The sequence below is a fragment of the Phyllobates terribilis genome, unplaced genomic scaffold, assembly GCF_046119375.1.
Source record: "Phyllobates terribilis strain yellow unplaced genomic scaffold, ASM4611937v1 Scaffold_3530__1_contigs__length_76273, whole genome shotgun sequence".
In the NCBI taxonomy this organism is placed as follows: Eukaryota; Metazoa; Chordata; class Amphibia; order Anura; family Dendrobatidae; genus Phyllobates; species Phyllobates terribilis.
Window position 1 is genome coordinate 24,726 of NW_027366283.1, and position 12,630 is coordinate 37,355.

The 12,630-nt window shown below is 36.9% G+C and overlaps 1 protein-coding gene across 1 annotated transcript; it reads right to left on the reverse strand.

Annotated features, from left to right (window-relative positions):
- Positions 1-7,167: 7,167 nt before the first annotated feature.
- Positions 7,168-8,228, reverse strand: LOC141248019 (uncharacterized). The gene is made up of 2 exons (XM_073669316.1): positions 7,861-8,228; positions 7,168-7,612 (listed from the first exon to the last, which is right to left on the reverse strand). Exons 1-2 carry the CDS (start codon positions 8,226-8,228, stop codon positions 7,168-7,170), a joined length of 813 nt encoding a protein of 270 aa, XP_073525417.1.
- Between the last annotated feature and the right edge of the window lie 4,402 nt (positions 8,229-12,630).

Genomic DNA, 12,630 nt, shown 5'->3' on the forward strand with positions numbered 1-12,630 from the left:
ATGATTTGTTGGAATTAGTATTTATAAAGACTTTTATTTATGAAGAGGTTTTTTCTAGAAGAATTTGAGCCCATTGCCACTTTATAATTTTATTCTTATTAGTTGTCTCCCTTATTGGAATTTTATGTTTTTGTATCACCTTTATATATACCATCTCTCTCTCTCTCTCTTTGTGTTGCGTGTCTCTCTCCGTTTCTCCCATTCTCACGACTATGTCTCTCATTTTTACTCACAATTTCTCCCACTCTCTACTACACTCGATTGTACTCGGATTTCATTTCCTGCTTCGGTTCCTTGCTCGATTGAAGTGAGGATTTCGTACTCCATTGAAGTGACGTTTCTTTCCATTGAAGTGACAGTTTTCATATTTTCTTCTTTCTTCGTATCACTGGATTTCGATTTTGATTTCGCTTGATTTATCTACCCGTTTCTTATCGATTCTTCAAGGTGTTTTGTCCACTTCAATCCCCGACCAGAACATTCAAGTATGTTGCTCAATTTTAGGTTTTGACAACATTATCATATGTTTTTGCTTACTTTTTATGTTTTAGGTTGTGTTGATGACAATGTTCAATGCGAAAGACGGCATTACAGTCTTATAGGTTGCACGTGGGTTATTGATGGCATCATTATTAGGATTTGTCCGAAAATCTATTTGGTTTTAATGCTGATGACAATATACTCTATTTTAGATTGTTCTTGATGACAATGTTTTGTGTGAATGATGACATTATACCATGTTAGATTGCATGTCAGTGATTGATATTGCTATTTTCTATAATATCACAAGATCTACTATTTGTTGACCGATGACAATATACTATGTTTGATGATAATATTGTGTGTGACATTGTTTGTTTGATGTCAATAGTAATTGGTTGATGACTATATGTGTTTGATGACAATATCGTTGGTGACATTATTTGGTTGCTTTGATGACATTAATTGGTTTTTTATGACAACATATTTGGTTGATGATAATAGTTTGTGGGTTGGCTATTGTTGACAATATTGCCAGCATTGAGTAATATTATCATCACTTTTTGTCATCACTTAGGAATATTGTCACCAATGAGTATTTTGTGGTTGACTATTATTGACAATATTGTCATCATTGAGCAACATATTATCACTGATGACATTGAATTGTATTGTATCAATTAGTAGCTGACATTTGTTTCTGCGTTGTAACATGTTCGGATGTCTCGAATACAAACAAAATACTTTGTTCCTGAAGAGAAGAGGTTACACTAAGATCAATAATTTTGGCAGATTCGACCTCTTTCATGGTCTTGAGGACATATTCCCTCTAACTAATTTTCGAGAACTTTACTCTGGTTGTCTGGGTCCCATCTTCAAATTGGGGACTCGGTGAAATTCTGTGCGCAGTTGGTTCACTTCATTCTCATGCAAATAGAGATGGAGAAAGTACATAAAATGTGGTTCAACGTAAATGGCAAGATTGCCCGTTCCTCCCCTCTTGAGTTCACTGCGATAACTAGTTTAAATTGTGAACAGATTCCGGATGATGACATCCTATAGGTTGATTCCAGATCTGACATAGGAATCACAACGTTGGCATTCGATCTTTTGGTTGATTTACTGAAAAAAGAGACAGATGTTCAAGTGAAGCTTAGGTGGGTGCAAATATTGGTTATTGACGGGTTGTTGTTATCGAGGGGGAATCCAAATGAGATCAATCATGTTGTTTATGCATTTCGTCTAACATGGAATTGTTTAAAAATATCCCTGGGGCCGGATATGCTACGAAGAAATGCTTTTGCATCTTATGCAACTCAATAGGTCCTCCCATAGTTGTACGAGTGAGAGGTTTGGATACAGTTTTGTTAACAGAGATACACTTTTGAATGGTTAAAAATAAATAGCTAAACAACGTGTGTTTTAAGTGCAAATTGAGCTATTTATTGGGTGGTTAAAAGCAAAAACATTATTCTTTTATATTAATCTTAATAAATGTTTAACGCTGAAGGTATTTTCTTCAGGAAAATGAAGGCAATTGTACGTATTACTGAAAAATATTTCAGCTCTAGTCTCGAACTGTATAGTCTCCATCGGAGCATCATCCGTTGGATATTATCTCCTCTGTGAAGTTGTACATAATCTTCCTTTTCCAATTTCAACCAAAACGTTACAGTTGAGCGTACCTACCCGTATAGATTCATTGTTCATAGAGTTTTGCACTGTGTTGAATTAGGGTTTTTGTCTAGTTATAATTATCTAATTTCAGGAGACGGAGACTACTGCTTTCAGCGGAATCTACTTGATTTGTTCTCCAATTGTTTTATATGAAGATGTACAATGGTTGGCACATCGAACATCAAATGAGCATGTATGGATTTTGTTAAATTTCCTAATCTCAAAGTTTACGCTGCCCTCTAACATAGCAACCCGTAACCTCCATTTGCAGTCCTTATCAACACATCTAAGCTTGATTAGGTCAGGCGCTGATTTATAAACCTTGTGTCCAAAGTTCTCTCGAATGCCTAGATTATGAATAGCATCCTGCAACTCTTCTTTACTGTCAAAACACTTACCAACATTGTAATAACCCTCTCTTTTATACCGTAATAATTAAGTTGATACTTAATTCGGTATATTTAAACTTTGATTATATTTTTCAACGGTATTTTTCTTGATTTTAAAAACACTTTGAAAAGACTTAAAATTAAATTGAAGGTTGGAATTATCCTAGAAGGATAATTTTTACAACTTTCAAGAACTTTGGTAAATTCTATAATTGACTACAAAATTTAATTGCAACAATGTGGAATGAACCTTCTTCAATGTCACATAGCGCTTAATACGGAGTGAGCCTTCAAAATGTCACATAGTGCTTTAAGTTTTGCATTTACATTGTCTATCCATACCATATGAGCATTAGGATCTACAGAATTGGTCAAATAGTACATACACCAATCAGCTCATCAATTGTGATAGGAAGACAAATTCATAGGTGACATTATTAACCATCTCCATCATTCTTCTTCACTATTTTGAGGTCTCCTCCTATCCATAGCTCTTCTATTTCAACTCTTTTTTCCATGTGAGAGTTAAATCCATCCATCATTCAGATTCAATCATCCATCTTCATCATTCTTCTATAAATGAAGAGCTTGCTCTTCATTTTACTCATAAAACCCGAATCTGAAATCCTTCCAGTTACTTTAGTTCGATCCTTTATTTCCTTATTTTGACCAAAAAATTGAATTCCTCATACTCAAATTAGTGGACTTAGACTCTTGAATCATCAAATTCCGCTTCCGAATGACATAGATTCGACTTCAAACATTGTAAGTTGTTCTTACACTCTGTTTTTATGTTGCTTCTATGTTTCGGTATTTCTGAAACTCTAGTCAAACGTTTTCAAAGATTCTTGATTCTAAATTGTAGTTCGACTTGATATGAATCCAACACCATCAGTCTTGTCCAGTTTCGTCGTCATTTGACCCCTAAACGAGATATTCGAAATTCATTGCGCAGCCCAGCCTCTGATTTCTGGCGTGAACAGTGAGTGTTCACGGTTTTTCCTTTTCTCGAGTCTATAGTTCATCTTTTATGAATTTTATTGATTCTAAATTTTATTTCGTTTCGATACGAAGCTAAAGGTACCAATCACGTCCGTTTTCGCTGTCATTTGATCCCTGAACAAGCTCTTTGAAGTTCATCACGCAGTTCAGCAACTGTCTCCGACGAGATCTGTAAGTGTTCACGGTTTCGCATTTTCCAGACAAAATAATCCATCTTTTCTGGATTTTCTTGATTCTAAATTATAGTTCGTTTCGATACGAAGCCAACGGTACCAATCATGTCTGATTTTGTCTCCGTTTGATCCTTGAACGAGCAATTCGAACCCAACTGTGCAGCAACATTCGTTCTGCCGAATTACATTCGGGTTTTTGGTAATAATCTATGTATTATGCCATTAATTGTTTGTTTGAATCTACAAACAAATATTCCAATTTAACATAATTTATATACATATGCTTATAAGTCCCATCAATCAACTCGTTCAGGAATCGATCCTGTCAACTAGGAACTTTATCTCCGTTGGATACGTGTCAAAATCTTCGGATTTAAGGCAAGTGCGGTTCGCTCTTGCTTATATATTGTTTGATTATTCCATATTTGTCTTAAATAACAATGAATCGGTTGCTATATTAAGTTGGGATAAAATATTATTCTCTTGTGTGTTGGGAACTTTAATAACCTAAAATAAATATTATTTAGGTTGTATGCATATAGTGGAGATGCTATATATATATGAATATACTATTACCTTAGGGTGATAGATGGACTTGTTGTAGATTGTTGTGGATATATTATATAGTTAGAACGAGTATTCGTAGGAACACTATGTACCTCGCGAGGTCTAGTGGTTTCTTTATAACTGGTATTAGGAGGATTTTGCCCTAATAGCCATTTTGGTCATGACTATATCCTTATCCTTATATAAGGGTGGTGCACACAACTGGTGCTGATTATCGGGATTGTTCCCATGTTCTCATTGCGAGACGTTATTAAAAGCTTCAACATAAATTATTTTGAAAGTATGAAAGATAAGCACTCATGTGCATAATTAATGTGTTCCGGACAATTAGTACAACTTGGAAAATTGTTTGCCCCCTAGTTAAGTAAGTCATCTTTTCAATCTGAAGTCGCACAACACGTATGCGGTGAGGTTGGTCGTTGGCCCCATTATTCATGGGGGGTGATTTCGAAAACTATTGTCGTGAATTATATAAAATGTTCCACACAGTTATAATATAATATTATATTAATATCTTCCCATAAGACTCAACTTTTGGAGTATTCTCTTGGTATATATAGATATTATTATATCTCTCCCTTATTCCGTGGAAGTGTCGGAGTCTTCTCTTGTATAAATGTTCCGCATAAGACTCAATTTCTTTGGAGTCTTCTCTTGCCATATATATACATATCTTTTCCGGTGGAAGTATCGGAGTTTCCCTCGGCTATCGGCTTTCATTCGAGAACTGATGGGTTTAACTAGATACGACTACAAAGAGCATCATATAAATCCCATTTGCATAGTCTTTCATTAGACTAACCGACCGCTATTTTCCTTGCATGGTTGGCTGGTGTGATATGGCACATCAGGTGGTATCTTCAAGGATTGAAGACTTTGGGGCGCAGGGCAGTCAAAGATTATTTCTTTTGCTTTTCAGTTTCAACAAGGTTACGATCTTCTTGTGTTTAAGTCTTCCGCTGAATGTATTATCTTTGGGATTTGGTTTGCATTGTAAGACAATATTTATTAGTAATGTATTGTGTATTTGTTTTTACATTAAATGTAGTAAGCCTTAGTAACTTTGGGTCGACGATTCGGAGTTACTGGCGGTAATATTCCCAAGGTAATTTGGGGATGTTACAAACATACATAAAATCCTTCCTAATCTGAGCATATTGATTAAAATTGTTGTCCATATCATTGTAATCAATAGAAGATCTTCATCAATAGCTTCTAAATCTTTTTTTTATCAAATTTAATCATGCCACGTTGGTTGCATATCATTCTATCATGCAATGAAACGTATAATAGTAAACTCCACGACACGTTGGGTAATTCATTGATAGCCTTAAATGAACCAAAACCGTCCTCTCCATCTACAACATATGGGCTTCTCAACTTTTGAAAAGGATGTAAATGACTTATAGAAGCTCACTAGCTTCAATATTAAGTTAGAATTTATCAATTATCTTCAATTTAATAGCATCTAGTTGCACTCTGTTATCAATGACAAATGCTTTTGAGGTGACATCTATATCATAATAGACAAATTCGCCTTTCACCTTCCACACACCTCCGTACAAAACTGTTAATACCTTCATCTTCCACACCGGATCTAAAAGGAAAAAACACCCACAATTAATGTCATCAAGTAAATAATATATTGTTATCAATATACAATATTGCAAGTTTCATTGTCATTAGCACAATTATTATCATCAAACTTTACTACTACTAATATCATCAACAAATTATCAATCATTGACAAACTTCATAAACATGTATTTTCATAAAGCACTTCAAATTGTATATTATTAACATAGTGATGACAATAATGTGAGGGATACTTCCAAAAATATGCAATATTGTCATCGGCTGATTAACACGTAATGTCATCAACAAATCATAATATATGTCAAAAAATATTGTCATCAACAGATTATCAATCCACCCGTGTTGTCATCAACACTTCAAATTATATGTCAAAAATATTGTCATAAAAAATTAATAATATATGTTACTAATATTTTCAGTAACATATTATTGATCAATAATTATTGTCATCAACACATGTTCTACATGCCATCGATATTTTCATCAATACGTATTGTCACCAACATATTATTACCATATTTTTAACACATATTGTCATCAAGACATATTATCACCAACACGTATTGACACCAACATATTATCGATCAACACATATTGTCATCAACACAACATCGATATTGTCAAAATACGTATTCTCAGAAGAACTGTCATCAACCTTTGAAGGTTTGTATTATGTTGAAGATCTGGAGCGGAGTGTAGCGGGCAAGTGGATTGGTGTTGCTGATTTCGGAGATCCCAAGCGAGCGTAGCGTAGCGAGCGAGTCGATTCAGCAGAGTGATCGAGCGTGAGAGAGAAGGTGAAGGAGTGAGCGATCGAGCCTGAGAGGGTGTTGAAGGAGGGAAGCGAGCGAGAGAATGGCAGATAGGAAGAGCGAGCGAGAGATCGTAAAAAAGGAGTAAGAGGGAGATAGTTTTAGGGTTTTAGTAGAAAGGAGGTTAAACAATTAGCTGATGAAATTAGGAGATTAGTTACTTGATGGAAGAGGGTTAAAAGAGTCAATAGAAATATTTGGTTAATAAAAGTTATATATAAGTAATAATGATGGGATCTATATATAGAGTTGTGAGGAGATGCACACACTAAATAAGTCATTATAACAGTGAACAGCTATACAAACATACTACTTAAGATCACATAAATCCACCACAGAAGAGCCTTAATGAGTATAGACACCAACCATCAAAGTGATGATGATGCCCTTCTATTAACAGCTTAGTCTGTAGCAAGTTTATGTGACCAACATCTCATCATACATAAACAAACACAAAGACAAGCAGAGCTATCACACGGCAATGTCATGACGAATGTGGCGAAGAAGCACGGGGATGACAGTATCAGGGGAGCTGAGTTGAGGAAGATGACCCTCTGACGACATCACCTCAACAATGGAGTCTCCGCCAAGATGCTGGTGGAGGAACTCAGCCACGACAACTGGCACAGCCAGGTCCTTGACACTCTGGATGATGTGGCAGGGGACGGTGATGTGGCAGAGGATCTGGCGGAGGTCTGACTGGAAGATGGTCTGACCTACGCTGAGGGCGATGTCTGGACGCATGTTGAAGAGTGTTCGACTGAACTCTTGGACGGCCACAGACTCCATGTCACCACCCACCGCCAGCGGGGCGAACCCTGAGCACCATGCCTTGTAGTTCGACTGCATCGCTTCGAATAGTTGGTCCAGGTCGTCTTGCTCAAACCCTCCGTAGTAATTCACATCGTTCAAGTACCTGAGACAGTTAAAAACAAACAGTTGAAAGCTGTTCAATTTGCTATCCTGATGGATCTTTCAAGAAGCTGTTAGATTCACGATCCAGCCGAATTTAGAAACAGTTAATTTTCCAGAACAATTCAATGATTAGCAGCAAGCTGAAGACTGATAAAATCATGAATTTGGGAGCGTTTAATTGATGAATCAGAAAGCAAAACATCAAGTAAATCAGAGCGAGCATGATAGAGAACGCAGAAGAGAAGTGACCTAGGAGAAGCGGAGATCATGACGATTTTGGAGAAGAGATCAGGACGAGTGATGGAAGCGATAGCGCCGACAACGGCGGAAACGGAATGGCCGACGAAAATGCAGGAAGAAACGCGAAGCTCCTCAAGAATGGCGAGAAGATCGTAGGAGAAGCCTTCGAGTGTGGAGTAGCGGTCGAAATCGAAGTAGTCAGGGTTTGTAGTGCCGGCGCCCATGTTATCGTAGAGAACAACGCGGTAATCATCAACGAGGTGGGGGACGAGATGCTTCCATACGGATTGGTCGGTGCCGAAGCCATGGCCGAGCACGATCACCTGCTCGCCTCCACCTACAACCTTGACGTTGTGCGCATCTTCCACAACCCCCATTGATTTCTTCTTCTTCTTCTTCTTCCTGTAGTTACTAGCTAGAGCAGTCGAGCATGTGAAGTGGAGCACAGGGAAATGGAAGTTTAGAATTAAAAATTAGTATAAGAGATTTGGTGCTGGGAGAGGAGCTTACGCGTGAGAGTTCTAGCCACAAAATACTGTTTATTTGCTTGGGTTTCTGATACTATAGGTGGGATATAATTGGGTGCTGCTAGAGTACAGGGATGATTTGGTGGGGCGAGCTGTCCACATTTGACATTTCTCATTAAACATCGCCACTCGCCAGTTCTTAAACTTCTTTTTCTCCCAGCTGTAGAATCGTGCAATCAGTAGAGCTGTCACATTTCTCATTTATATCTCTTGTTCTTATTCTACCAGTAGAAAATTATGCAGTCACTTAAAACGGAAAGTAAAGAAACCAAGTACTCTAATTTACAGCCTTTCTGTTTAGGGACGCAACGGGGCGGGGATTTACCGATTTTCGTGAAAAATACATGCTACGGGGTGGAAATGGGGCTTTTTTTGGAATTTAACTTGGAGGGGGTGTTATTTGAAAATTAACGGGGATGGATCAACGTCTCCGTCCCGTTTCATATCCTGTCTCTACATCTGATGGGGATATCCGTGAGGATCTCCAAAAAATAACACTTTTTTAAAATTTATATAAGTATATATTTGATTTTGTGGGTTTTGACGAGTTAAGAATCGAGGTAAAAGCGAGTGTAATAAGATATATTCGTGAATGTTACACTCTCTATATTCAATGATCAAAAGCTATTAAGCTAGTATCCAAAGAATAACTCTCAACAAAGCGAGTAAATATAGAAGTGATTCGCTTGTTGAAAACTTTTATAGAGTAGCTTAAATCGACTAGCTCTTATGAAAGAGTAACTCGATTGACTAGCTTTAGTGTTTAAGATATGCGGAAGTTAAAAACACTTAAAAGCGAGTCTGATTCCCTCAAGTAAGCACAACGCGCTACAAAGTGAGTGTGCTACAAATGCGGAATAAAGAGGAAATCCACAATATGAACTTTAGATGATTAAATGAAAAGTTAAGCTCAATATGCACAGAGAGAATTGGTAAGGTGAGAACCCTTGATAATAATACATGTCTGGGATGAAACTCACCAATATATTGATTATAATGAACAGAGGATTACAAGGCCTTATAACACTCCACTCTCTACAATCGCGTTCAACTCGCGTTCAACTCACTACAAGGATTATTGCTCTCAAGTTGTACAGACGACACTCGCTCCCTCAGAGATCAACAACTTGCCCAAACACTCAACCTTACTAACTTCCAAGCTTTCAGTCCTGTTGCATTCCTCCAAGACACTCAACGTACTAACTCCCAAGCTTTCCTGATCCTGTTGTGTTTGCGCTAGCTAGACTCTTTGTCCCTCTTGAGGTTTCCCAAGCTCGTGTAAATACAAACAACTATTACAACTATTTATAGAAATCCTAAACTTATTCCCCAAGTTAGAAAACTCTATAAAATATAGTAATAAACGAGATTGCCACCTTGTCAATCCGTGTGACTACTCTACCAGGCAACCCCTCCACATATTCTCCTTTTTTCTTGAGTAACAATCTTGTAACTACTCTGCCACGCTAGCAATCTTTCCGCACCACTCCTTGCGCTTCAATTCGTCCATGCTAGCGATCCACACTCCTCACTCTCCATAGGTAGAAACACATCCGCCTATCTTGAGCTTTACGTCTTTCCCATTGCTAGCATGAATCTTCTACACGTTGGTGTAGCATAAGCCACCTAGACAGATTCTCTTCACTTCATTTACTCTGGCGTTGAAGTAATGGATACACTAGCCACCAACGACTCTCCTCGTCTCTGCTCTAGTCCTTTGCCTTCAACTCTCTCCACATCTTCACTTCAAAATATGATTCTTTATTTCAGAGTTGGTTGAGACTGCCTTTGCGGTAATCCAGATACTCGCAAGGCTCAAAGCTAGTCTCTAGCTTGTTTGCTTGGTCAAAGCGACTCTCCTGGCTTCTTAAGCTATTCATGGAACGCTTAGAAAACACAAGATAGATCAAATTTAGTGTTTATCATCATCAAAATAAAAGAAGCGAATAGTCTGAGCAAGCTCAAACTAACAGATTTTTATATTATTGTAGTGGTAAAAGTATATTTTCTTCTAAGGTGTTATGTCTAAAAATTTTATTCTACATAGATTAGATCTAAATGGATTTTATATATGTCAATTTTTTTAACTTATATGTATGATAAACGGAGATGAGGATCACCGTACCCATCACCTACAGACGGGGATGGGGATTGTTTTTGATACCGGAATGGGGATTGGATTGATTTCATAAACGAGGATGGTCAGGAGGAGTGCTCTCCCTGCCTCAAACCCAACCCGTTGTCATCCCTACTTCCATGTCTTATTCTTCTTTCTACTTTTCTCAAAACACGGGATTTTAATGGAGAAAAGGGAGAAACGACATATGTTTTTGAGTTGTAGAAGAGAGAGAAATAATTATGAAACCAATACAAATAAATTAAACCATTGAAACTAATTTAAACACTTCTATTAATGAATCAGAATACAATACTTTTAATACATGGATTGATAAATTAGCAATTGAATCTGTATAATAACTGAATTTAATATTTAATTCCAACTATTGAAAGCATCATGGCATCCTGTTCATGATATGAGATCTGGAATCAAATGTTGCTCTGAATCCATATGTACAAGAAATTGTTGCTGAGTTAGGTAGCATTCAATACATAGCGGGCATGGAAAGCTTGTTGCCTTTTGATATCAACCAACTCTTAGAGAAGAGAAATCACACGACATTTAGAGTGCCAAACCAACAACCGTTTTCAAGTACATCAAACCTTGAGCAAGAAACAGAGACACTCAGACACACTATTCCCCAAACACAAATCAACAAGCTCAACGTAGAGAATAAAGTGCATATTCTAGTTTGGGTACTACAAAGGGCAACATAGGGACGACTTGAACGTGGTTCAGTCAAGGAAGATGCACAACAATTCAATCTTTTCAGCCAGTAGTTTTAGCACACTATGGAATATCGTCAAGAAGCAAAAAGATTCATGCCAAGTGTATAAGTTCAAAATTTCATACTTATGGTAGAAAGAGGATACAAATGCAGAGCATGCTGTTACATCTCTTCAAATGAGAGAAGAATCTTGCATAAGAGATCTAGTTATGAAGGTAAATATATCCGAGAGTAGAGTGCATATGATGGTGAAAAGGATACAGATTAAACCTCGTTTAAATTCATTGCTTCCAGGGCTGACAAAATCCAACAAAAAAGGTAAGAGTGAAATGGATTATGGATCTACTAGAGGGTAACACACAACATGAAAATCTACTTATTACTCAATGTTTAATTTTGCTCATCTAGATGAGAAGTGGTTTGATCTAACCAAGAAGTCACGAAAATTATACTTGGCATCAAATGAAAAGGGACTGTATTGGTCTGCTAATTCTAGCAAAAAATGATGTTCACAAATGTTGTGGCAATACCTACAGGCTAAGCCTAGACTCAATGACATAGGAGAACACATATTTGATGGGAAGATATGTATCTTCCCATTCAATTATCAAAATTCTTGTAAAATAGCATCAAATAATAGAGGCAAAGGCACAATAATCACCAATAGTGGAGTCGTTCAACAAGAACGTGACAAGAAGAATGCCCTCAACTACATACATCAATTTCACTTGACACCTACTAATAATAAACGGCCCGTCTCGCTACATTGTGAATATAATATAAGGAATTCTAAGAGAAATGGCCAAGAAATGGAGGATAGAATCATTTTCATCCAAGAAGAAAGTATAAGGGCACATATAACACAAGCAAATCCAGAATTGCAAGAACTGTACATATAAGATAATTTTACATTCATACTATTTCAATGACCTCTTAACAGCCTTGATTTGAACGTTTTGATTTAGGTTTCTTTAGAAACATTCAGTCCTAATGAAAAAATGTCATAAGATGTAGAAAAAGTTGCTAATATATCCAAGACACTTAGTAATATATGGATGACACTACAACTTGTAAATAAACAAAACTTTGAAAGTAAAAGTGGATAATGGATATTATATGCCTCGTATAAACAAGAGCATGTTGCAAATTCTAGGCAATCTACCTGTTTTGATAACTGCACCAAGTTGGTTTGTCATGTGACATTTGAATATGGTGAAGTACAATCAATAATGAGAGGAAACACAAGGGATCAACCAATAACAAGTGGACAAACAAGTCATCAAGGCATTAATCAAGTAGAAAGTCGCATTGCAGCAAATGTAAGTCAATATGTTCATGAACAAACTCAAGATGGATATGAAATCATGATAGAGTAGCATTAAATCTTTGATCGATTCTAGAATGGT

What these genes read in the sequence shown, in the direction of transcription:
- LOC141248019 (XM_073669316.1), bottom strand. Translation starts at nt 8,228, where the DNA reads ATGGGGGTTGTGGAAGATGCGCACAACGTCAAGGTTGTAGGTGGAGGC. An exon ending in ATGATCTCCGCTTCTCCTAG is followed by an intron (nt 7,613 to 7,860) that starts GTCACTTCTCTT and finishes TAACTGTCTCAG; the next exon opens with GTACTTGAACGATGTGAATT.